The 27,521-nt window shown below is 42.0% G+C and overlaps 1 protein-coding gene across 1 annotated transcript in view; it reads left to right on the forward strand.

Annotated features, from left to right (window-relative positions):
- The first annotated feature begins 315 nt into the window (after positions 1-315).
- Positions 316-27,521, forward strand: part of LOC121585769 (proteasome subunit beta type-8-like) — a 28,233-nt gene continuing 1,027 nt past the window's right edge. Inside the window, exons 1-2 of the mRNA XM_045226576.1 lie at positions 316-515; positions 16,522-16,804. Of these exons, the coding sequence (XP_045082511.1) occupies positions 446-515; positions 16,522-16,804 (353 nt within the window). The 5' untranslated portion in view covers positions 316-445. The remainder of the gene's footprint in view (positions 516-16,521; positions 16,805-27,521) is intronic.

Genomic DNA, 27,521 nt, shown 5'->3' on the forward strand with positions numbered 1-27,521 from the left:
AATTTAAGTCAAATGAAATTGAAAGTATACTGTATAATCAAAAACATCTGCTATGACAAAGTATTTGTTTATTTATTTAGTCAATGAAAAAGAAGACCTTTAGTTTCTCACTATATTTGAACCTGAACAAACTCTCTGGAGGCATACATTATCTTGAGTTGCAATAAACCATCAAAGTTAGTAGTGAAAATATCTAGACCCCCAGTCCCAGGCCCAATGAGAGCACTATTTTGTCCTAACGGTTGACTGACAACACACAACTTACTTTCAGTTTCGTAAGTGAACCTTTGCTGCTTAGTTCCAACCAGATTCTAATGATGCTTGAGCTGGCTAAATTATCATTGGCTCAAAAAACAATATACAAGCGCTTTATAAAATGGTGCGAAATAAACATCACCACATTCGTGCCTTACCGCTCAAGGAGATAACACGTACTTCATAATTGATGAACGCCAACATGACGGGTTTTATCTTGCTGGTGCTGGGAATAGGCCTTCTTCATACAGCATCTGCTGGTCAGTATAAAGTTATTTTAGATTTTACAAAAATATATATTTTTCCGTTTATGTAGGTAATTTATTCAAGGCCTATGCTTAAATGAATTCTACGCGGTTTTGGCAATTAAGTCCTTTATCTACTTCATCAGAGCCAGATGAACTCGTAGAAATCATTTTTATGTCTGCATGCAGTTTGAAGGAAGTTGTTAACTAGCGTTAGCCCAATGACTGAAAGTCTATGGCAACAGATAACGTTAGTCATTGCGCTAACGCTAGTTAGCATTGGCTCGTAAAACTACCTCTAACTTCATTCGAACTGGATGTAGAGGCATAGCTACTACAGCCTAACTAGATCTATGTTCTAAATTCTGAGCGAAAAAAATTATTATTGATGCTTTTATACAATATGGTCATTATAAATAATTGTAAAAAGTATATTTATTTAGGAGTTTTGGAATATTCAAAATCACTGTTGGGTCTGCCTTCAAAATACTTTTTATTTCACTATGGGCATCTTTGTTGAATAGTGTTGAATTTAGGTGTGCATAGCTATATGTTTTTGTAGTCATACTATAAAGCACTGGAATGTACAAACCTGAAGATTTGCTGTCCATTAAGTTACATGACTCTACCTGTCCTGCCTAGTAATACCTCCATGTGACAGTTCCCACACCTAACTTATCAAATGAAAGTGTGTTGGTACCAGAGAAAGTATTCACTTTAATGAAATCACGTTTTACATTAAGTCGTAATAAGCATATGAGGGGTGCAATCATGGCTTGGGAATGGGTACTGTAATTCCAATCTTTTTAAGTTACAGTATGTTAAGTTCCATTTCCAATCTTTTTGTGATGAAGGTGAAGATGTAGGATATTATGAAAGTACATCAATTTTGCCTGCAAGGAAAAAAAGTTTGGGATGGTATTTTGCAGTAACATCCTCAAGGTGGCAGTATAATACCAGAAACAAAGTTACTCTACTCTGTTATAGAAGCAACCATCCCTTTGCCTATCAATTCAAATTTGATTTGTCACATGCGACGAACACTACAGGTGTAGACTTTTCCGTGAAATGCTTACTTATGAGCCCTTTCCCAACGATGCAGAGTTAGATTAAAATTAAAATTAGACAAGTTAGATAAGAACATTTTAAATATGAACACAAGAGGAATAAAATACACAAGAATGAGTCTATATACAGAGAGTACCAGTACCATATCAATGTACAGAGAGGTACGAGGTAGTTGAGGTATATATGTAGATGAAGGCAGGGTAAAGTAACTAGGCATCAGGATAGATAATAAGAGGAATATAAAAGAAAAGAGTAGCAGCAACATATATGATGAGCATGAAAGTGTGTGTGTGTTTTAGTTTTATTTTATAGTTTATTTGAAAACTTTTCAAATACTCAAGGTAGTCAAATATAGTTAATTTAGTTTAAACTAAAAGGCAACTATTTTCTTTGATATTCAAATATGGGTCTCAGAAAAACAAATAATATTTTATAGTATTTTGAATACCTCTCAGAATTTATTTGAATATATGCAAGTTATTTGAAATCAAAAAAAGAATTTTATTTGATGGCTGCCAAATATTTGATGAAGAACCAAAAAACTACAACAGTTAGTTGAATTAGTCAAAATATATGATCATAAGCACAGGGTTTGGAGGGCTTTTATATATGGATTTTTTAATATAGCCTATAGCCTAGAATTAAATACATGAGGGACATGGAATCTCCTCAAAATTTGAGTAGACTACTTTTGCTGCTTCAAAATGACTAACTAATATATTTTCATAATAAGTGAGACATTAGGTTATACAGTAACAGTTGACATCAAGTTCTTATACATGTGTAGTAACTTTGATTATTAGCACATTGTTGTTACATAGGACTTTGGAAATTGCTTTATAATTGCATAATAATGGAGTTATTACATAATAATATAATATATAATATAATATAATAAGTTATTACATAAGTGGAATAAGGAACAGTCAATATTCATCTTGTGTACAGACCTTACAAACACTCTCAGCTCATTGCTATGCAATTAAAATGCAATTACCAAAGTATTATTTAACAACATGCTAATAGAATGTTGCTCCAAAAGTAATTAGTGTTATTGCACAGGCATAAGAACAGTTTAATGTTCAGTGTTACTGAGAATGCTAACAGTATCAAAATATTGCTATTAGGCTAGGTGTCGAAAGGAAACTAAATATAAAAAAACTGCCTTCTTGAATCAACTACAGCCAAGGTAGGTTAAAATTCATGTTAGTATGTATTTTCAGTGAACTGTCCCATTAAAGATGGTAAAGTGTATGTTTGAAACAAGAACACTTACCCTCAGATGGACAAAGAGGTTCAAAGTTGTTTTTGCTAAGCATCCAACTTGCTGTTTGCAATGTTTACAAATGGCTTTGAATTACTCTGCAGTATTTTCAGGTATCATAAAATTAATTGCAGATTTCAACCTTTTTGTGGCATGTTGAAAGAGTCATACATTAGTTGAGTGTTGCAACTTATTTATACTTCTCTGTACAAAATATCATTTGTTAATTGGTTTGACTTGATTATGTACATCTGGGGCAATGGCCATTCAGGAGAATGGATATTTACAAAATGTTCAGATAGAAATGTATTGTGTAGATCAATAATGACTGTCAGGTAGATTGGAGTAGTATAGGAGATTGTGTGTGGTCTATTCATTCTATTTCTATCTTTAACATGCCATTTCAGATACAGCCCTGTCATTAATTGAAGAGATTACCTAAAAACACGCCACTTTGAGAATTACACAGCCGGTTAAGATAATTAAAGTAGCAGGTTAGGAGAATTAGGTTAAGGTTAGGAAAAAGGTTAGGGAAAAATGCTCTCCTAACCTGTTACGAAAAGTAACTTGTATCGAAGAGGTGTGTTTTTAGGGAGTCGTATTAGTTGAAGGCAGCCAATCCAATAGTTTCAGAAAAGAAGGATCTGTATTCAAATATTTGTTTTAAGTATTTGGTTTCTGAGATGTGTATTCAAATAGTTTTCAAAAGTAGTCACTTTCTGAGATCTGTATTCAAATAGTTATAAAAAGTAGTCATTTTTGGGGGTCTATTCAAATTGTTCCCCCGGAAACAACTTACTTTCCACAAAGCAGAGTTAAAACTATAGTGATCCCTGGTCTGGTGTGTGTGTGTGTGTGTGTGTGTGTGTGTGTGTGTGTGTGTGTGTGTGTGTGTGTGTGTGTGGTGTCAGTGTGCGTGTGTGTGTGGGTTTGTGTGAGCGTGTCAGTGTAAGTGAGTGGGTGGGTAGAGTCTTGTGAGTGTGCATAGAGTCAGTGCAAAATAGGGTCAATGCAGATAGTCCGGGTAAGCATTTGATTAACTATTTAGCAGTCTTATGGCTTGGAATAGAAGCACTCTCGGAGCCTGCTGGTCAAAGACCCGATGCTCCAGTACCGCTTGCTGGGCTGTAATGGAGAGAACAGTCTATGGCTTGGGTGCCCGTAGTCTTTGGCAATTTGTCAGGCCTTCCGCTGACACCGCCTGATATAGAGGTCTTGAATGGCAGGAAGCTAGGCCCCGGTGATGTACTGATGACCAGCCTTTCAAAGCACTTCATGATTACAGATGTGAATGCTACGGGACCAGTCATTTAGGCAGGATACCTTGGAGTTCTTGGGAACAGGGACAATGGTGGTCAGCGTGAAACATGTCGGGATTACAGACTGGGACAAGGAGAGGTTGAAAATGTCTGTGAAGACACTTGTCAGCTGGTCTGCGCATGCTCTGAGAATGTGCCCTGGTATTCTGTCTGGCTAAGCGGCCTTGCGAGTGTTAACCTGTTTAAAAGTCTAACTCTGCATATAGCTTGCTCAGAGTTGACACTGGGGTGCTGCTGACGTATTCAGAAAATAGTCTAAACGGTCAATTCTGCCTCCTTTGAGAAACAGAATTGACCATTGACATGGAAGTTATCCATATACCTATTATAAATCAAGGTTCTTTCAGAGTTTTTGTAGAATCAAGATAGACTTTATTACATAACGCAACTAAAGCCGAGCTGGTCTGCAGAGCAACTGAATTGCCAACACTTGGCCCTCAGTTTATATACAGTTCTATTCCTGCACATTTTACATACTCTTTAGCTTAATCCCTCCCTGTTTAGTTCTTCCACCATTGTCTCCAAATCTCCATCTTTTTGACCGCTCAGCCCACTCTCTGAATTGATGATAGTGGCGAAATCTGTCTTCTCCTCCTCCAATGTATTCAGATTGGAAAACAATTGTGGCAGGACCAAGCTTTCTCATGCAAAAAAGAACAGAGCCATCTCTTATCAATCAGGAGAAGCCTTGAGATTATGAAAGGCACACTCCTGCAGCCTGTCTCAGTTGCCCAGTTTCAGAGATAGGCCCCTTCTACACACAAAGTCTCCAGCCACAAATATATTTGTCCATAAAACATCCCATCTAACCCATAACACATTATAAAACATATCAATCAATAGCCACTATGGTTTCTTCTTGTGGCTATGTGTATGTGGCTATGTGTATCGGGTCAGGCTATGTGTATCAGGTCATAGCGCACAAACAAGTGATAACGTTAGTTCCGTTGCTACTCTTATCTCCACACAGCTGCACCCTTGGAAGATAGTAAAAGACAGGATGAACTGAAAAACTGTGGTCACTCTGAGGCTCTTTGTCTAGGATGAACTGAAAACCCTGTGGTCATTCTGTGGCTCTTTGTTTTAACCGTGTGACCGAGTTACTCTGAAGCAATGAGAAACAATACAGGTCTATCTGTTCCTGAAGTTTATCTCCATCCCGTGTCCTTGACTACACACCCAGACCAGCTGCAGGGAGCAAGAGGGAACCATCCTTTCTCAGAAGCACAGCATTTGCACTAAAGAAATGTCTCTACCATTGTTAAATTGGTTCTTAATCCATAGGCGTATAGGGCATATAGGCATTTCATTCTACAACATGCATAATTCATATAATTGGTTCGTTATGTTGTCTGCCCTTAAGTGAGACAGAGTAGTTAACCAAACATTTCCAACACCATTTACCTTCCTCTCTGAATATGATGTCAGCATCACCCCAGAGTACAGTGAACATTGACAGGTTTTGCCCCTGGACATTATTCCTACAAAAACGAAGAAAATGTAAACATGTGTTTTTGCAGTTTTCTCCCCTTGATTAAATATAATCCACTAATAGACTGTCCTAAAAGTCTATTTTGATGCCGTATCATCTTTAGCTGCGCTGAATCTAATAGTATAAATCACTTTGTAGTTCCTATCGGGGGATTAATACAATATAAGGTCAAATGTAATGGTGCTAAAAAAGTAGTGTAATTTTATCTATCAGTGATAGAGCTCTTGGGTTTGAGTTATTATCAATGTACTTCTCTGACACATTCATTTCAAACATGAACACACATATTTAATAATAATAACAATAATAATTAATTTAATTTGTAAAGCGCTTTTCTCACACCCAAGGAGCTGAAGAAAATAATACAATATAAATAATAATAATAAAATAATCCAAAACACAGAACATTCTAAGCAGACAACAATCAAAGCTATACAGTGAGGGAAAAAAGTATTTGATCCCCTGCTGATTTTGTACGTTTGCCCACTGACAAAGAAATTATCAGTCTATAATTTTAATGGTAGGTTTATTTGAACAGTGAGAGACAGAATCACAACAACAAAAAATACAAAAAAATGCATGTCAAAAATGTTATAAATTGATTTGCATTTTAATGAGGGAAATAAGTATTTGACCCCCTCGCAATCAGAAAGATTTCTGGCTCCCAGGTGTCTTTTATACAGGTAACGAGTTGAGATTAGGAGCACACTCTAAAGGGGAGTGCTCCTAATCTCAGCTTGTTACCTGTATAAAAAGACACCTGTCCACAGAAGCAATCAATCAATCAGATTCCAAACTCTCCACCATGGCCAAGACCAAAGAGCTCTCCAAGGATGTCAGGGACAAGATTGTAGACCCACACAAGGCTGGAATGGGCTACAAGACCATCGCCAGAGCAGCTTGGTGAGAAGGTGACAACAGTTGGTGCGATTATTAGCAAATGGAAGAAACACAAAATAATTGTCAATCTCCCTCGGCCTGGGGCTCCATGCAAGATCTCACCTCGTGGAGTGTGCAATGACCAGAGAACGGTGAGAATCAGCCCAGAACTACACAGGAGGATCTTGTCAATGATCTCAAGGCAGCTGGGACCATAGTCACCAAGAAAACAATTGGTAACACACTACGCCGTGAAGGACTGAAATCCTGCAGCGCCCGTAAGGTCCCCCCTGCTCAAGAAAGCACATATACAGGCCCGTCTGAAGATTGCCAATGAACATCTGAATGATTCAGAGGAGAACTGGGTGAAAGTGTTGTGGTCAGGATGAGACCAAAATCGGAGCTCTTTGGCATCAACTCAACTCGCCGTGTTTGGAGGAGGAGGAACTGCCTATGACCCCAAGAACACCATCCCACCGTCAAACATGGAGGTGGAAACATTATGCTTTGGGTGTTTTTCTGCTAACGGGACAGGACAACTTCACCGCATCAAAGGGACGATGGACGGGGCCATGTACCGTCAAATCTTGGGTGAGAACCTCCTTGCCTCAGCCAGGGCATTGGAAAATGGGTCGTGGATGGTTATTCCAGCATGACAATGACCCAAAAACACACGCCAAGGCAACAAAGGAGTGGCTCAAGAAGAAGCACATTAAGGTCCTGGAGTGGCCTAGCCAGTCTCCAGACCTTAATCCCATAGAGAATCTAGCGGAGGGAGCTGAAGGTTCGAGTTGCCCAAACGTCAGCCTCGAAAACCTTAATGACTTGGAGAAGATCTGCAAAGAGAAGTGGGACAAAATCCCTCCTGAGATGTGTGTGCAAACCTGGTGGCCAACTACAAGAAACGTCTGACCTCTGTGATTGCCAACAAGGGTTTTGCCACCAAGTACTAAGTCATGTTTTGCAGAGGGGTCAAATACTTATTTCCCTCATTAAAATGCAAAATCAACTTATAACATTTTGACATGTGTTTTTCAGGATTTTTTTGTTGTTATTCTGTCTCTCACTGTTCAAATAAACCTACCATTAAAATTATAGACTGATCATTTCTTTGTCAGTGGGCAAACGTACAAAATCAGCAGGGGATCAAATACTTTTTTCCCTCACTGTAGGTGTCGTCAGATTCAGTGGACAGGAGAACAAAATTAACAGAGGTCTTTGAAAGCTTTTCTGAACTGCTCAGTCTTTAGCTTTGCCTTAAACAAGGCCAGAGACTCTGCAGCCCTGACAGTGACTGCAAGTGCGTTCTTGTTATGTGAATTATTTCACAAACTATTTCAGTTTCTCTGTGCGTCTCCTAAAAGGTTGTAAGTCTTTTGGGATTTAAGTAACGGCCAGAGTCCCGGTCTGCATAGTCAGAGATATTTATTCATTGAGAATTCTGCCATCACAATTTCAGAGTCCATCTTTTATACTCATACGTCATACAAAAAGAAATCCCTTCCCTCTGTAGGCGGGCTGTAGTTTTCCACTCTAATACTGCTCTACTGACCTTCAGTTCACACACACACACATATACACACATGCATACACACATACATACACACACACATATCCTACTCCCTGCTTTACTCAGTTGATTGCCGTTTCTCACAATATTCTGCACCATGTTTTCATAACAGTTTCTCCCTCCCTAAATTGGGAGGCCTCTTTATCTTAGTTTCTCAGTTGTCTTTGTTGTCTGGCCTAACTCTTACTCACATTGCTAAATAGTGGCTCAATGCCATAGCCTTTACTGGTCCTACACTCACACATTTCTAACACATTATACACAGTTTCAGGGTGTAATAATTAGTCATTAATAATTAATCTATCAATTCCACCCTTTGACTAAATATTACACACATACAAAATATATGTTGTTATAGAAATGAATCACACTCATTGAAGTATAAGTTGGTTTGCATATTAAAACATTACAGGTTCATCAGGGTTACCCCATGATTAAAAGCATAACGTTACTTTTAGCAATGGTAACTAGTACATCATACTTAAAACAAGACTTTAATACACAAAAGATCATTACAATAACTTTTAAACTAGAGATTTATAGTTCTAGGAAAACATCCAGTCTCAAATTATCTGGATCGTCGTCGTCCTCCACCAAGCCTGGTAGGTCTCTATCCTAATTCCTTAGGTTCGGAGTCCGGGATTGGGCCATATCTCTCACCATCTGTTGGGAAACCGCCTTGCTCACCAACCCTCAGACACAGGGAATAAGACAACATCCACAAAGAACAAGTATACCCATAGAAGCTATAACTTCACCCAGAATAGTTACAACAATAGTTTTCCATTTACCAAATATGTTATCAAACCAACCGTTTAGGGAGCTATCAATACCAGAGTTCTCAGCTTGTTTGGTCGGGCAGCGTGCTGAGTCCCTGAAGCGCTTTGGTCACGGACCCGTCCGGTGCTGTATTGTTTGGGGATGAAAGTACAGCACATAGATCCAAACAGAACACAAACTCCGCCCGCTCAGCCAAAAGCATATCTAAAGCTATTCTATTCTGCCATGTCATTAAGCTAGTTGCCGCTGTCTGCTCAGCTAATCCCTTTATTGCATCACGAGTGTGGTTTATAAATCTTTATAATTTATCCAATCTACGTTTTTATTAATTGTTGACCACCAGAAAATACTTGATTCAAACACAGCTGCGATCTGATACCTAGCTTTGAATTGTTCTGGAACCCTCGAGGTACTCCTATCCCATCAATATATATATCCTTTCATCAAAGGATCCCGGGAGGAGGTTCTACTTTTACGTGACAACTCACCAGTCTCTGACACGTTTGATTGTTTGCGTATGTGGTGAGTCCACAATCAGTTATCACCACACAACCATCAGATGTCAGCACGGGCCTGGTTTTGGTTCCTAAAATCCTCTGGCTGCAACAAAGAGGAGAGATTAGTCATGGTCTCTTTTAGTTGTGATATTCTCTGTGTGGGAGCAGGAGCTAAGATGCCTTACCCTGTATCCTATCTTATTAGTCCTAGAAAAACAATAAGACTCCCTGTGACTTCAAACGGGAGGCAACCCAGGTCGGGATGACTTTGTTATCGGGAAACAGATAGTGCAAGTTACCATAAGACTCTTTCACCACATTCCCAGGTGGCTTGCATGGAGGATAAACCTGACAGAGAGTCAAAGCCTGTCAAGGGGAACGGAGTAGTTGTTAACCCTGGTTTGGCTGTCCCACAGGCAAAACAGTCCTCTTTAGACATAGTTCTTGCCGTATACTGAATCCATTCCAACCACAGGTTAAGATTTCTATACCCGTTTCCCACCTGTCTGACTTCCTTCAGGTCTATAGTTTGCACTATCTTCACCACAGCCCCGGGTCTCACTACCTCCCTCAGAGAGGTTTACTCTCATAGGGTGCCCCAGTTGAAGAGGATATCTCACTTGTTCAGGTCTGTAACCTGTTTTAGCGTAATTCAGACTTTCAGACAGCACCTACCCTTATATGGGTCGCACTGCCATTTTCAGGTAATTCCCTACTTTCACAATACTACACCTGTCCTAAACTGTGTATGGAGATTGACATATCCCCCGCTTGGTATGAGCAACTACATAGTCCCAGGATATACATGGTGACATACATATGGTGATGTCCTTCCCTACAGTCCCTAGTACTTCCCCCTTTCCCCTACGTCTAGTTGTCTCCTATGCCTTCATAGACTGTGTTAAGGTATTATTTTATCAACTTGTTGTTAGGTTAACTACTACTTCTGGCGGATCAGGAGGGGTTTGAGTGTGTTAGGAATATGGCCCCCACAATCAGACAGCTACCTACCGTCAGGAGACCGTGAATCCCCACCTCGCCCTGAGAACATGTCAGACGCCAGAGGCCAACCCATTGCTTTACCTTCTATCGAACTCACACAGGGATGATCAGACAGGGTAAGGGAATCTTCAGTTAGGAGCCAACCCCGAGCCCCTAGTGGTGATCGGTTCTTTCTCCTAACTCTGTGTTTGTTCGTCAGGTGTAACTGGGTTTACCCTTTTGCAGTGAGTGACATGCACCAAGGTGGATCTTTCGCGCATTCTTACAGCGAAGGCCGTCACCAACAGGACCTGAAATAGACCTTCCCAACGGGGCTGCTTCCAGTTTTTCTTCTTTAGGGATTGGATCCACACCCAGTCTCCTGGTTAGATAGAGTGGGTCACCTTCTCCTTTAGTTCACCTGTGGGGGCACAAAACCTCTGACATACAGGTGTGGTTAATAAACTACCTTCTCACGTGTTCCTGCTAGGGTGCTCTCTAGTTCTATGTCTGCCTGTCTGGTCCTGCCAACTGTGGCATTCTGTAAGGTCTTCCAAACACTTTCTCAAAGGGGGATAACCCATCTTCATCTGGGGTTACTCTAATTTCTTCCCTTCACTCCGTGATAACTCTATAAAATCAATTTCCAATTGCTGGAAAGGGTACTTAGCCGGAGGATACTCACCCTGGAGGTGCCCTTTGTCTGCCCTGGTGATTATTTTGAGCACAGATAACACATCTCTTTTTATAATTAGTAATCCCATGTGCAACAAAGTGTTGTCTAATCTGTTCTACCATCCATCCCTCCTTTTGACACATATCACTGCCCATGTGTCAATATTATCACCTACCTAACAATCACTTAGGTAATATTGGTAATTTATCATCCAATTGCCATCCCTTATTTTTATTTATTGGTAAAATAAACTATCTTAAAGTCCTCCTCTCATGCCTTTAGAATTTACCAGTGTGGATGATTAATTAACACCAGAAAGTTAAAACAGAGTTCAGAGGCAATTGAAATTCCATCCCATAGTATACCAAACATTACCATTATTCTAAATATTTAATAAATGTTACTTATCCCAAGTGTTCATTAATCCTCATGACATTCATTCTCATAAGAAATCATATATACCCCCAAACTCAGCCAAAACCTAAAAACTCCATAAAATTCACTGTGTGTCCTCTAAGACCTATCACCCTTGATCTGCTGAAAACCCCCAAAATTGAAACAACAAGGCTTTATAAACATCATACTAGGTGTGTTGTTTTTTATTTGAAAACCCCAATTAAAAAAACAACAACCAAACAGCCAGGTCATGAGGACTCCTGATTTCTCTCTTCCCCTTCTGCCTACAGTTTCTTAACTGGTGCCCCTTCCTTGTACAGTAACTACACGGTTCCTCACATTCTCCAGCAAAATGTCCCATTTTGTCACAATTCTAACACTTCCACTCACTCCTGTCTCCACTATTACTATTTCTCTTGTCTGTCTTTGCTACCGTAACCTCTCTTCTCTCCTAGGTATTGACTAATAGTCTCACTGTCTCTAATTCAACACAAAACCCCATCATCCAATGTACTCCCAGCAGAACTGAAAAAAAAAAAACAGACTGTGATTTCCAGGACACTGCACCTTTGTTTCTGGCCTCACTATCTCCCCCGGGAATTGGCCCTCCTCAAGGTCCCCCCAATCTGCGCTTGGTAAACTGCAAACCTTGTATTGCTTTCTGGTTTCATAGGGTATTGCTTCTGATATGGCCTATGATTAGATTTGGGTATCACCTGTACTGGAATTACCCCTTTTATTAATCCTACGTCTGCTGGACCCCGGGACCACAAATGCTCTGGAACTTCTTTTAAGTCTGACTCCTGTTGTTCTGTCAACAGGTATTCCTCTCCTCAGCATCTGCTATTCTCATCTAAATGTACTATCTGTGGATGGGCTGTGTTGATCGCCACTCACAATATTGACCCAATCAGTGATCCTCTTACCCTTGGATACCCACTGGCCCATGTCTTTCCAGTCCTCTGCTGGCTCCTTTGCTAGGGACACATGTGGGCTCCATATTTCCCTGAACAGTCTCTCTGACTTTGGGGCCCTAGTTCCCACCTCCACTACTGTGTGGAAGTGTTGTCATAGTGAAACCATTTCAAGACTATAGTCCTTTCTGTGGTTTTAAATAATGCTTTCATAGATTGCATCTGGACCTGGGTGTTTGTTATACCAGAGAGTACAGTGTAGGTCATCGGGGGACATTTTAGTGGGGGCCTGGTACTACATCATCAGCAAGTTCCATCAAGGTTCGGGGGAATATCAGTTATTCCCCCTAAACAAATCTTGCCTATACCAATAACATGTCTCCCCTTCCCCACAGACCACCATATTGTCCTCTGACTATGTGTACTTTCATTCCCCTCTCAGCGGAAATGACAGCCACATTCAATTTAGTCATTACATCACGTCCTAGTAAATTTACCCAAACAGCTTAGATATCAGGATGGGTATGGTTGCCTCTCATCCTGATTGGTCATGTTTTAGGTTATTGGGGCTGATAACCTTTCAATAAATTGATGACCAGAGGCAGATCGCACTATGATTTTCTCCCCATCAATCCTGACTCCATCTGGCTTGTCTGTTGCACAGGTTGCTGTCCTGCAGGCTCCCGTATCACAAAGGAATTAAATTTTCATACCCATTACTGTCAATGTCAAATAAGGTTTCTGTTCCTGTTGAAGTGCTAAGTCAATAGTAGCCAATTCAAACACCTCACAATTTGGATCAAAGGGTTCCTTAGTCTTCCCCCCACTAGAGTCTACTATTTCTCCCTCAAGGACTAGTCACGCCTTATCTTCCTCTTCCTCACGCTCAAAGCTGGGGGATGGACTTCTCTCTCTCTCTTTTCTCTCTTTTCTCTCCTGTCTGACTTTCTCTGCCCTTGTCCTGTACTCCTCTACCTCTGGCTCTTCCTCACCTTCATCTTCCCTTCCTCCTCCAGCCTTCTTCCTCATGGGAGGTGGGGCCGTGTGGGGGCAACATTATTCCCCTGCACTCTCCTTCTCCTCCTACGTATTCATCATCTGGATTTTCTCTCCATGCCTGGTCTGCCAAGTTTGGATATAACCTTTCTGCCCTCGCTCTGGGGGAGGCTAACGGAGACCTCAACCTTCACTTCTTTCCTCTCACTCACTTCTCTTTTCTTCCTGCCTTCTTTCTTGGCTCTGTCCTGTCTGTTATTCTGCTCATGATGGATTGCATGTCTCTCTGAGGCTATTACACAATTCAGTTATTTTCCCAACATACTCCTCCGTAATCGGCCCATGGCAAAAGTGTCCTCTGGGCATCCCCTGAAACCCACTGCCCTCTAACGGCAGCCCAAACCTTACTATTCCTGTTTTGGGGTGGGTCATTCCTTCTACCGCTCTGGCCACGTCCTCTGTGTTCATGGCCTGTCTGCTAAATGGCATATTATTATTATTACTGTATACATCCAAGGTTGCTGGGGCCCCTTTCATTTCCCGCCAATAGATTAGGTAAGGCTATCAGTGGGTACTGGCCCCCTCCTACTCTCTCTCTCTCACTGCTTATTTCTCCTTTTACACACCTTATGTATCTGTTTAAGCATGGATTCGAGTTTATCTGCGTCTAGACGTCCCTCAAAACCATACCTCTCCCTCCACCTGGTTACATAATGGAGATTTCTTCATCCCTGGATTCCATTTTAATTACATCAAGCATTTCTAGCTCCCAGTAAATTCTGGGACCTCTTGTGAGGATTTGCCCCCATGGTTGGTACTGTTAAAAATCCCTTAGCCACCTCTTCTATATAACAAGTCAATTTAACAAGTAATTCAAAATAGCTTCACACAACAACACCTTGAATCACCCCCTTCCAGTATATGTAGTCTTGACTAGTCCCCCAGAATGATCTCATACTTTTACAGAGGGATTGATCCCCACAATGTAATCTTGATAATTCCTGACAGTCTCATACAACAGGAATGGGTTCTCCCTCCTCTATACAACCACCTGGAACCACCCCTCCCTGTATGTAGTCTTGACTAGTCCCCCAGAATTATCTCATACTTTTACAGAGGGATTGATCCCCCACAATGTAATCTTGATAATTCCTGACAGTCTCCATACAACAGGAATGGGTTCTCCTCCTCTATACAACCACCTGGAATTATTCATGTGACTTTTGAGCAAACATTAGGTCTCACACGTATACAACCTTACATGATTATTGGTGTTATATCGGTAACTTGGAGTTTATAAGGCTCCAGAACGGATAGAGTTACAGCAAAATCTGCACAGTTGTTTGTGACTTTTGACTTTACTAATATTCTATTTCTCACACATGCTACTTTTTAATTCCTTCTGGTGTACTTTTTGTATTTGTTTAACCCGGATTATTTGTTGACTGTTCAATAATCTCTTACAGGTTACATCCCATAGGTGTACTTTTTAATAGTTCCTTCTATTTCAACACCGGTAGTTTCTTTTGGTAATGGCCTATTACCGTGAATCATTACAGACCCACCACCAGGTTGACTAGTCCCCCAGAATTATCTCCTACTCTACGGAGGAGTCTATCCTCACAATGTAATCTTGATAATTCCTTGACAGTCAACCCCCACATTTCACTTAAAATGGCTACGCATTGATCAATTTGCTACTTTTTCAATATTTTAGCAAGTCCTCAAATCAATTTCTCACCAAGTTAATGAATAAAGACTACTGACCTTATCCTTGCAGCCGAGATTCAATGTAGGTTTGGATTCCGTCACCGTCTGTCATTAATCAGGTGTCCTCTGGCCTGTTTTTAACCCTTAATGTCTAAGGGCAGGACTTTCTATTTGACGAATGTATCATTCGCCTCGCCGACGGTTTTCAGAGTTACCTGGAATGACAGAAACAGGGTATTGGAGTCCGGCTCAGAAGGACCAAGCTGTTGTGTGAATTATTTAACAAACTATTTGCAGTTTTCTCAGTGCGTCTCCCAAAAGGTTGTAAGTCTTTTGGGATTTAAGCTAACGCCAGAGTCCCCGGTCTGCATAGTCAGAGATATTTATTCATTGAGAATTCTGCCATCACAATTTCAGAGTCCATCTTTTATACTCATACTGGGGCTGTAGTTTTCCACTCTAAAACTGCTCTACTGACCTTCAGTTCACACACACACACATATACACACATGCATACACACATACATACACACACACATATCCTACTCTCAGCTTTACTCAGTTATTGCCGTTCTCACAATATTCTGCACCATGTTTTCATAACAGTTTCTCCCCCCTCCCTAAATTGGGAGGCCTCTTTATCTTAGTTTCTCAGTTGTCTTTGTTGTCTGGCCTAACTCTTACTCACATTGGTAAATAGTGGCTCAATGCCATAGCCTTTGCTGGTCCTACACTCACACATTTCTAACACATTATACACAGTTTCAGGGTGTAATAATTAGTCATTAATAATTAATCTATCAGTTCTACAGCCAAGGAGCCGCACAACTGAAAGCCCATCGTTTTTAGTCTGCTGTGGGGGTGCAGAAGGGAGATGTACTTGGAGGAGTGAAGGGTGCATGTGGGGCTGGAGGGTAGGATGAGGTCAGACAGATACTTGGGTCCAGAGTTGTGGATAGCTTGATAGGTGTGAAGCAGGATTTGCGTGAGCGCATACGGAGAGCCAGTGGAGGTTGAACAGCATTGGAGTGATGTGCTCACAGGGGAAGGTGTGGGTAGGACACTTGCAGCACAGTTCTGGACATATTGTAGCCTTCTTAGGCACTTGGCAGATGTATTACAATAGTCCAGATGAGATTAAGGCGTTGATGAGTCGCTCAGCTGCAGGCTGTGACAGCATAGGTCGTAACCTGGCAATGTTCCGTAGATGGAAACATTTGGAAGGGGTACTATGTTTTCGGTATTCACCTGTGTATATGTCATAGGTTTATTAATACACAGAAATATCTGCCGGGGAACATAGCGTAGTTCCATTTCAGAATATTGGTCTTGATGTTTAGCGTCTCCATCTATTTATCCCACTATGATTCCAGATAACTCTCCTCATAAAACATGAGTTATTTTTTTGTTCTCCATGTCTGATACACAAAATGAAAAGTATATGTAATGACTGATCTATTTCTCTGTTGTTTACTACAGCCACCCACTCTCTGAAGAACTTTTACACAGCAGCCTCAGGTGATATTGGCTTCCCAGAGTTCACTGTGGTGGGTCTGGTAGACAATACACCGTACATCTACTTTGACAGCAACACCCAGACTGCAGTCCCCAAGACTGAGTGGATGAAGAGAGAGGGAGCAGACTACTGGGACCGCATGACTCAGATTGGTATTGGCGCCCATCAAACCTTCAAAAACAACATTCAAGTGGCAAAGGATCGCTTCAACCAGTCTAAGTCCACAGGTACATGTGCACACAGACAGTCAGACAAACGGTCAATGCTCTTTTTCACACAATGATTTATTGTGATGTACATACAGTCTAATAGCAATAGATTTAAAAGAACCCTAGTTGACAAGATGTTCTGCTCTATAATGATTAAGTTAAACCAAAACAAACGCATACAGTTGAAGTCGGAAGTTTACATACACCTTAGCCAAATACATTTCAACTCAGTTTTTCACATTTCCTGACATTTAATCCTAGTAAACATTCCCTGTCTTAGGTCAGTTAGGATCACCACTTTATTTTAAGAATGTGAAATGTCAGAACAATAGTAGAAATAATTGTTTATTTCAGCTTTTATTTATTTCATCACATTCCCAGTGGGTCAGAAGTTTACATACACTCAATTAGTATTTGGTAGCATTGCCTTTAAATTGTTTAACTTGGGTCAAACGTTTTGGGTAGCCTTCCACCACTTCCCACAATAAGTTGGGTGAATTTTTGACCATTCCTCCTGACATAGCTGGTGTAATTGAGTCAGGTTTTGTAGGCCTCCTTGCTCGCACACGCTTTTTCAGTTCTGCCCGCAAATGTTCCATAGGATTGAGGTCAGTGCTTGTGATAGCTACCCAATACCTTGACTTTTGTTGTCCTAAAGTCATTTTGCCACAACTTTGAAGTATGCTTGGGGTCATTGTCCATTTGGAAGACACATTTGCGACCAATCTTTAACTTCCTGACTGATGTCTTGAGATGTTGCTTCAATAAATCCACATAATTTTCCTTCCTCATGATGCCATCTATTTTGTGACGTGCACCAGCCCCTCCTGCAGCAAAGCACCCCCACAGCATGATGCTGCCATCCCCGTGCTTCACGGTTGGGATGGTGTTCATCGGCTTGCAAGCCACCAACCTTTTCCTCCAAACATAACGATGGTCATTATGGCCAATCAGTTCTATTTTTGTTTCATCAGTACAGAGGATATTTCTCCAAAATGTACAATCTTTGTCCCCATGTGCAGTTGCAAACCGTAGTCTGGCTTTTTTATGGCGGTTTTGGAGCAGTGGCTTCTTCCTTGTTGAGCAGCCTTTCAGGTTATGTCGATATAGGACTTGTTTTACTGTGGATATAGATACTTTGTACCTGTTTCCCTCCAGCATCTTCACAAGGTCATTTGCTGTTGTTCTGGGATTGATTTGCACATTTCGCACCAAAGTACGTTCATCTCTAGGAGATAGAACGCGTCTCCTTCCTGAGCAGTATGGCGGCTGCATGGTCCCATGGTGTTTATACTGGCGTACTATTGTTTGTACAGATGAACGTGGTACCTTCAGGCGTTTGGAAATTGCTCCCAAGGATGAACCAGACTTGTGGAGGTCTACCATTTTTTTCTGAGGTCTTGGCTGATTTATTTTGATTTTCCCATGATGTCAAGCAAAGAGGCACTGAGATTGAAGGAAGGCCTTGAAATACATCCACAGGTACACCTCCAATTGACTCAAATGATGTCAAATAGCCTATCAGAAGCTTCTAAAGCCATGACATCATTTTCTGGAATTTTCCAAGCTGTTTAAAGGCACAGTCAACTAAGTGTATGTAAACTTCTGACCCACTGGAATTGTGATACAGTGAATTATAAGTGAAATTATCTTTCTGTAAAGAATTGTTGGAAGAATTGCACAAAGTAGATGTCCTAACCGACATGCCAAAACTATAGTTTGTTAACAAGAACTTTGTGGAGTGGTTGAAAAACAAGTTTTTATGACTCCAACCTAAGTGTATGTAAACTTCCGACTTCAACTGTACCTTACACGCTTAAAAATGAAGTGTTTTATTATGTAGCAGTAAAACTGTTTTACACAGTAGCAGATATGTACTATATTACTGTAACATAAAGGTAGTGAGTGAGCACCAGTCCACCAGTCTATACTCCACCAGGACTGTATGGAGACTGCAGATCAGATAGTTCACGGACATTACTGTGCTTCACAAACACAGAAAACAAGCTGGACTGCCGCCCAACAGGCCAGCTCACACTTCACTCTTCTAGTGTATGTGCGTGTGTGTGTTTGTGTGTGTGTGTGTGTATGTTATCCTCATGGCCCAGCAGTGTGCTCCCACTCTGTCCCCCACAGTAGAGCTGTAGTCTCCTCAGCCTCCCTGAGTGTCTCTCTGATCTGATGGGACAGTAGAGAGAAGCAGAGGAGCAGAACATGATGATGTGGGTTTGGTCTTCTCTGCTCTAATGGACCAAAGCTCCCAGTGATTCCCTGTGGGTTCTGCTGCTGGAGCTGATCAGGCCTCTCAGGGGAACTCTCTATTAGGGCTGACCCCATTTAGTCGACTGGTCGATTATTTGGTCGCTAGACTGTTGGTAGACTGAGATTTCTTTAGTGGAGCAGTTGCAAATTGTTAGTTTTTTACACGGTGCACACACCACCTGTCTGATTGGCTTCTGTCTCAGTAGACTAGGGATGGCACAGTCCATCAAAGACATGCTACTAAAATGTTATATGTTTCTATTATCTAAGAATACTGGTGCAACACTAATAGAAATGTGCTTTCTCCCACGTTGGATAGTGGTCGCTGTCCGCGGTTCTGAAATGTAATCTACAATGCGCCGTTGAATTGGCGCCTTTCCCTATATTTTGCTATGTGCATAATATAGGGAGAGAAGTAAGGAGATGAGAAAACAGCCCTTGCCTTAATTGTCCAAAACAAAGTGAGGAGAGAGGAAACCCCAAATTAATTAGGTCTATAATCAACAGCCTAATAACTCTTAAAGGTTCCTGGCTTTATAATTCATCAATATATCTACAGAAATAAGACAGATCCTGCTTTTGTTGCCTGTTTGAGTGTTTGTTTAAAAGCCTACTGATTCCAAGCCTCGCGCAACTGCAACATGTCGGATAAAGCAATTTTACAAATTTGTCTGTTTTTAATTTTTGCTATGCTGTAATAAAGGCTCTACAATGTTTTTTGTTAGAACAGACTCTGGTATTACTTATAATTTATTTAGTGTTGTTTACACTGCTCCAAACGGCAGAAAAATGATATTCTAGTCTAACAGCACCTATATGTACGCAGCTCTCACTCTTATACCCTCCTTTTTCTTGATCTCCTTCTTATTGGTATTATTAAAGTTATTATGATGATCATCATTATAATAATAAGTAATGTCATTATCATCTTCGTTTAGTAGTAGCCTTGTATAACCAGCATTGAGCTGTAGGCCTAAGAGCACGTCGTGTTTATTCTTAATACCGTAACTTCCTTATGCCTACAGTGAGGGAAAAAAGTGTTTGATCCCCTGCTGATTTTGTACGTTTGCCCACTGACAAAGACATGATCAGTCTATAATTTTAATTGTAGGTTTATTTGAACAGTGAGAGACAGATTAACAACAACAAAAATCCAGAGAAACGCATGTCAAAAATGTTATAAATTGATTTGCATTTTAATGAGGGAAATTAATATTTGACCCTCTGCAAAACATGACTTAGTACTTGGTGGCAAAACCCTTGTTGGCAATCACAGAGGTCAGGGACGTTTCTTGTAGTTAGCTACGCAGGTTTGCACACATCTCAGGAGGGATTTTGTCCCACTCCTATTTGCAGATCTTCTCCAAATCATTAAGGTTTCGAGGCTGACGTTTGTGGCAACTCAAACCTTCAGCCCCTCCACAGATTTTCATGGGATTAAGGTCTGGAGACTAGCTAGGCCACTCCAGGACCTTAATGTACTTCTTCTTGAGCCACTACTTTGTTGCCTTGGCTCGTGTGTTTGGGGTCATTGTCATTCTGGAATACCCATCCACGACCCATTTTCAATGCCCTGGCTGAGGGGAAGGAGGTTCTCACTCAAGATTTGACGGTACATGGCCCCGTCCATTGTCCCTTTGATGCGGTGAAGTTGTCCTGTCCCCTAGAGAAAAACACCCCAAAGCATAATGTTTCCACCTCCATGTTTGACGGTGGGGATGGTGTTCTGGGGTCATAGGCAGCATTCCTCTTCCTCCAAACACGGCGAGTTGAGTTGATGCCAAAGAGCCTCGAATTTTGGTCTCATCTGACCACAACACTTTCACCCAGTTCTCCTCTGAATCATTCAGATGTTAATTGGCAAACTTCAGACAGGCCTGTATATGTGCTTTCTTGAGCAGGGGACCTTGCGGGCGCTGCAGGATTTCAGTCCTTCACTGCGTAGTGTGTTACCAATTGTTTTCTTGGTGACTATGCTCCCAGCTGCCTTAAGATCATTGACAAGATCCTCCCGTGTAGTTCTAGGGCTGATTCCTCACCGTTCTCATGATCATTGCAACTCACGAGGTGAGATCTTGCATGGAGCCCCAGGCCGAGGGAGATTGACAGTTCTTTTGTAGTTTCTTATTTGCGAATAATCGCACCAACTGTTGTCACCTTCTCACCAAGCTGCTTGGCGATGGTCTTGTAGCCCATTCCAGCCTTGTGTAGGTCTACAATCTTATCCTGACATCCTTGGAGAGCTCTTTGGTCTTGGCCGTGTGGTGGAGAGTTTGGAATCTGATTGATTGATTGCTTCTGTGGACAGGTGTCTTTTTATACAGGTAACAAACTGAGATTAGGGCACTCCTTTAAGAGTGTGCTCTAATCTCAGCTATCTCTGTATAAAAGACACCTGGGAGCCAGAAATCTTTCTGATTGAGAGGGGTCAAATACTTATTTCCCTCATTAAAATGCAAATCAATTTATAACATTTTTGACATGCGTTTTTCTGGATTATTTTAGTTGTTATTCTGTCTCTCACTGTTCAAATAAACCTACCATTAAAAAATTATTGTCTCACGCCTGGCTCTGGGGACAATGTTATGTTGAGCCAGGGTGGGTATTCTATGTTTAATTTTCTATGTTGGGCTGAGTGACTCCCAATCAGACGGCAACGAGTGTCAGCTGGGTGTCTCTGATTGGGAGCCATATTTAACTGTCTGTCTTTCACGTTGTGTTTGTGGTTTCTTGTTCATTTTCGGTTTGTGCTGAAACCGTAGACGCCGCGTTATTCGTTTGTTGTTCTTGATCGGTTGATCATCGCATTATTATTATTAAACATGTTCACCTTTAACGCATGCGCCTTGGTCCTCCTCCTTAAGCCGACGTGACAGAAGAAACCACCAAAAACTGACCAAGCAGCGAGTCGAGAGCCATCGCCAGGGAGATCCTAACAGATCTCTTCGCCTTCTCGACCGAGTCAAGCTCAAGTGAGGAAAGAGAAGGGCTTGACATTATGGCAGAAGGGCGAACGGCTGGCGAGGGACATGGAGACCTGGTCCACGGGTAGGGAGAGACGCTCCCGAACATTTTTAGGGGGGCTTCACGACGTGGGGACGCACGGGGGCAGCAGGAGGCCGCGATGGGCGTTCAGCGGGTGTGAAGAGGAGGCCGCCAGGTTAAGGGGGCCACTGGTCACAGAGGAGAGGAAGTCGTGGAGGCACGGCGAGAGGTACTGGCGTGTGTTGCCAGTCAGGTCCGGCCCGTTCCTGATCCCTGCGTGAGGGCCAGTGGTGTGTGTCCCCAGTACGGTCTGGCCTGTTCCTGCTTCCCGCATCGAGCCTGTGGTGTGTCGCCGATCCAGTCCTGCCGATTCCTGCTCCCCGCACTCAAGTCTGGTGCGTTGCGTCAGCCCTGTCGGCCCATTCCTGCTTCCCAGGCCAAGTCTCAGAATCGCCGTCAGTCCAGCACAACCTGCCTGGGTCATGTCCGGAGCCGGATCCGCACGAGGCGGGAGTGCCCACCGTCCCTCCTATTGTTGTTGTTTGGCGCGGTCGGATCCGCGCTTTAGGGGTCACGCCTGCCTCTGGGGACAATGTTATGTTGAGCCAGGATGGGTATTCTATGTTTAATTTTCTGGTACTGTTAGGGCTGAGTGACTCCCAATCAGAGGCAACGAGTGTCAGCTGGGTGTCTCTGATTGGGAAGTATTTAACTGTCTGTCTTTCACGCTTGTGTTTGTGGTTTCTTGTTCATTTTCGGTTTGTGTTAAACCGAGACGCCACGTTATTCGTTTGTTGTTCTGACGGTTGATCATCATCATTGTTATTATTAAACATGTTCACCTTCAACGCTGCGCCTTGGTCCCTCCTCCTGCTCGTAGTGACATGAGACTGATACTTTGTCAGTGGGCAAGCGTACAAAATCAGCAGGGATCAAATACTTTTTTCCCTCACTGTATATTTCAATATATAGGCTACTGTATCAATCAATCAATCATTCGTTCATGTCATCACACGGACGAGTCATTCAGGGCTTTGAAATGCAATCTGCGTTTTTAGTTTTCAAATGAAATAACAAAGGGAGCCATGAATAATTAGCCTAAACAATAAATAAACTGCAATCCATGAATGCATGCAGCTGTTTTTAGTCTTTGCTATTGTAGTGGAGATTCCATGTGAACAGCCACTGGCACAGGAGAGAGCTGTCCATAACACGTCCACAAGAATTAGCTTTCCCCAAGCAAGTTACTCTTTTTGGGTGAAGTTCCCATTTATTAGCATATAAAAGAAATAGCTCCATATACATAATCCTATAGAAAGGTGCAGAGAGATGCATTCTATAAGCTGTATCTGTGATGGCAGTAAGAACTTATGTCTCTCTCTCACCTGTGCTAACCCTTCCTGGTCACCTGTGCTAACCCTTCCTGGTCACCTGCTAACCCTTCCTGGTCACCTGTGCTGACACTTCTGGTCATCTGAGCATGCTTTATACACACATAGGTAGCAGGGGCGATATGAACAAAAATTCATATCACGATATTTTTCCACTGTCCGGACGTATAACATGTAATATCGCGATATACTGTAAAAGAAAAATGTTTTAACATTTTTATGAGCCCCTTAAGTAATAAATGACTAAATATCGCTTTTAACCTTATAGAAACATGCAAGGCATTGCACATTTTTTACATTATTATTTGTTTTACTTCTGTGGTAAACCTATGCAAACATAAATAAATATATGAGTTAAGATAGAACATGCAGTAACATTTTATAAAAATATATTTAAAGTAGTCAGGATGAAAACTTTTTCTGCCAAATATAAGAACTGTAGTCTTTTTCAGCATAACACTGTAGTACATATTATCAATTCAAGTTGTAAACCTTTTCAAATTAATTTCTGCATTGAACTAGACAGTCTGTATGTTTCTCAGTTCAGCATGTAACAATTCACTGCCTCCCCTCTTTCACAAGTTCCGTGCCAGGAACACCAGTCTATTGACAGTTTCTGGCTTCAAGTTGCCCTGTGGCATGTGGCCACATTGCCCCCAGTGCTAAATGCTCTCTGTCAGAGGCGAACTTGTGGTGGGATGCATAAGTATTTCTTTGTCAGACAACTCAATTGTGGCAGAAGTTGGATTGCGTGAACTCACCACTCCAAAGGATCAGCCTCACTGTCTGCTGCCATCATCAGAGTGTAGCTTTCAGCTCTTGTCAGATGACCTGTCTCTGGGTTCTTAGGCAGGTGCACTACTGGTTTTCTTAAAGAAGCTCCAAGGCTCTTCTTGGACTTCTTTGCTGATTGTGAGCAGGCAGCTACTCTCTCTCTCACTCTGGTCCTCTTCAAAAGAGAAGTCTCCCACGGCTGTATTCCTTACCAGGAGGGCTTCTGTCTCGGAGGCAGCTCTCACCTTCACTTCACGCAGCTTCTCAGTGGTCGTGTAGGGTGGTCTTGAACCTTGGTTCCCCAGAAAGGTAGCTATGGTGGAGCAGCTCTCATCTGTTTCAGGGTCGGTGTATTTGTCATTCTGGTGGTAATTGAGGACCCTACATCTTAATCTCTCCGGTCGTTTGGCTTTGCCTCATTTGATTTGAGAACCTCCGTCTTGAACAAATGGAGGACCGGCTAGATAGGACACACTCACGTATGTTTCTCCCTGACAGGGCATCTGTGAAATCCTGGAGGTGGGCTTAAGTGTCTGCCGTGATAGATTCGAAGACCTCAATGTCTTGCCAGGAGGGTGCAAGGTGACGTGTCTTTTGTCTGCTGCCAGGACCTTTTCCTGCTCCAGGACTCTTTCCATCATCTGCAGTCGAGATCCCCACCTTGTCGGGAGTTCGTGATGAGCTTGTGGAGGCCAGGCTCAGTTTATCCTGTGCACCTGTCAGCCTTCTGCTTCTTCCAACTATAGGAAAATGTGCTGACCACTTTCTTGCACACTCCTGTGGCCCGGGAAACTGTGAGGTTCGTTTTGGACACTCCTCTCTGCAAAAATAAAAAGGTGAAAAATAATTACATATGAATCACAATTATTCAATAGAAATAACATAGCATCTGCTGTAATTACAACAATTTACAGCATGGACACTGGACATGATTGCAAATGTAATCCATCTATAGATTTACAAACAACTGTTCCGTGATTAAGAGAGCTATGTTGCTTTAAAAAACGGGATCATTTATTGGGTGGCTATTATTGAAAAGAGAGAGGATAGATTCATATATTGAAACCATAGGCTAATGTATCAATTATAAATGAAAAGCAATGTAATCCATGTAATGTTTGGATATTGCACACATTTACAAATGACAAATATTCTAGATTTGCATAGCGTATATATCGTTAACGTATAAGAAGATCAGGCAGTGTAAGTCAGCTCTAACTTTAAACAGAGGAGATGAGGAATACAACAGTTATTCTGCATTTTATGTTGTTGTTTTTAAGTGGAAGTGATTTTCACCTAGCTCTGTGTTTTGGACGTGAAACTTACCAATAGCAACTGTGTAGCCTGTGTCGAAACACCCTTGTCTTGTCCATTTGTTCAGCTCCAATGTTAACATGACCATGTTCGATCCGCTGTCGGTAGTCATACATACTTGACCCGCGACTCCTCTTCAAGCCCCAGGATGAAAGTGCCTCTCGCCCAGATGCAATTATTTCTCTGGTGTGGTCGTCTGGGAAATAAGAGATCTGAAGGCATTTGCTTTGCAGCTTCCAGTTGTCGTCAATGAAATGAATCGTGAAGGCTAATGTCATGGCTCTGTGGTCCGCTTGACCATAAGTCGGCAGTGGTAGAGAAGAATGCAGCGTTATGGATTTCCGTTGGCAACTCTGTCCCGACATTCTGTGTAGAGTTCTGGCAGACATGTTTTGCGAAGTATTTACGCGCTCGGGATCTCGTATCCCGGGTCTAGAGTTCGAATCAAATCTTTCTGAAACAGTCTTTTCTCCACAGTTTGAATTGGTTCCATGTCTTTCAATGTGATACGTAATTGCACTCGTTATCTCATTCCACTTCTTGCTCTTCTTGTCATAGAGAGTACTTAACGAATGATGCCTTGAGTGACAGCTGAGTGTGGGTCTGGCATGAAGATGTCTTGGGACTTGCTCCGCTGCTCGGGGGTTTGTTGCACGGTTCTGGTAGATTCTTCATATTCACGCACATGCATGGGTTTTCAGGTGGTGAAAAAGGTTGCTGAGAAGTGTTTCCACCTTTGGCTAGCACAATGCGTCCCACAACCTCCACAGTACTGTTTTTGCCTTTTGGCTAGCACAATGTACGTCTCCACAACCTACACAGTACTGTTTGCCTTTGGCTAGCACAATGCGTCTCACAACCTCACAGTACTGTTTGCCTTTGGCTAGCACAATGCGTCTCTCCGCAACCTACACAGTGTTGTACTGTTTGCCTTTGCAGCAGCCAATGCGTCTCCACAACCTACACAGTACTGTTTGCCTTTCGCTAGCACAATGCGTCTCACAACCTACACAGTACTGTTTGCCTTTGCTAGCACATGCGTCTCCCACAACCCTACACAGTACTGTTTGCCTTTGGCTAGCACAACTTGGCGTCTTTATACAACCTACACAGTACTGTTTGCCTTTTGGCCTAGCATAATCGCGTCAACACAACCTACACAGTACTGTTTTGCCTTTCACAGCACAATGCGTCTCCCCACAACCTCACAGTACTGTTTGCCTTTAGCTAGCACAATGCGTGTCCACAACCTAAACAGATAAGTTTGCCTTTGGCTGCATGTCGTCTCCACAACCTACACAGTACTGTTTGCCTTTGGCTAGCACAATGCGTCAACACAACGCTACAGGCAGTACTGTTTGCCTTTCTCTAGATACAATGTCGTCAACACAACCTACACAGTACTGTTTGCCTTTGGCTAGCACTCGTCAACACAAATTACACAGTACTGTTTGTTGGTCGAGGTTGGATATCTAAAGGGGCCAAACCAGTTCCAAACGACAGAGGAGGCCCCCTTTTTTCGAACCAATTCTTCCCGAGCCTATACTAAATGTAACTTCCGGTGCTTCTAGTTTTTTTCTTTGCTAAAAAAAAGGCTATGTTTCTGTAAAGTAAAACAATTTGAACTGAGCCTAATAGGCGCATCACTCTACAGACATTTTGAAACGAAAAAACCTTGGATTTCATACATTAATTTATAATGATATGCACAATATGGCAAAATCCATATCATGGCACAACGTCATACCGTATTCAGCATTCACTGCGAATATACCAAGCACCACACACAAACACACACACTTGACCACAGTGACCCATGACCCAACATAGTGCCCTCTAGTGTACAAAACAAGTTAAATGACCCTTGACAGACAACATACACACAACACATAAACAGGCTAGAATGCTCCTACACACCCGCCCCTAATTGTTCTCTGACTTAGGCAAGAAAGAATTATACAACAAATACAAAAAAGGAGCCAGCTAATGTGTGTGTGTATGTGTCTTCTTGGAGGGATGATCTTTAGG

The sequence above is a fragment of the Coregonus clupeaformis genome, chromosome 17, assembly GCF_020615455.1.
Source record: "Coregonus clupeaformis isolate EN_2021a chromosome 17, ASM2061545v1, whole genome shotgun sequence".
In the NCBI taxonomy this organism is placed as follows: domain Eukaryota; kingdom Metazoa; phylum Chordata; class Actinopteri; order Salmoniformes; family Salmonidae; genus Coregonus; species Coregonus clupeaformis.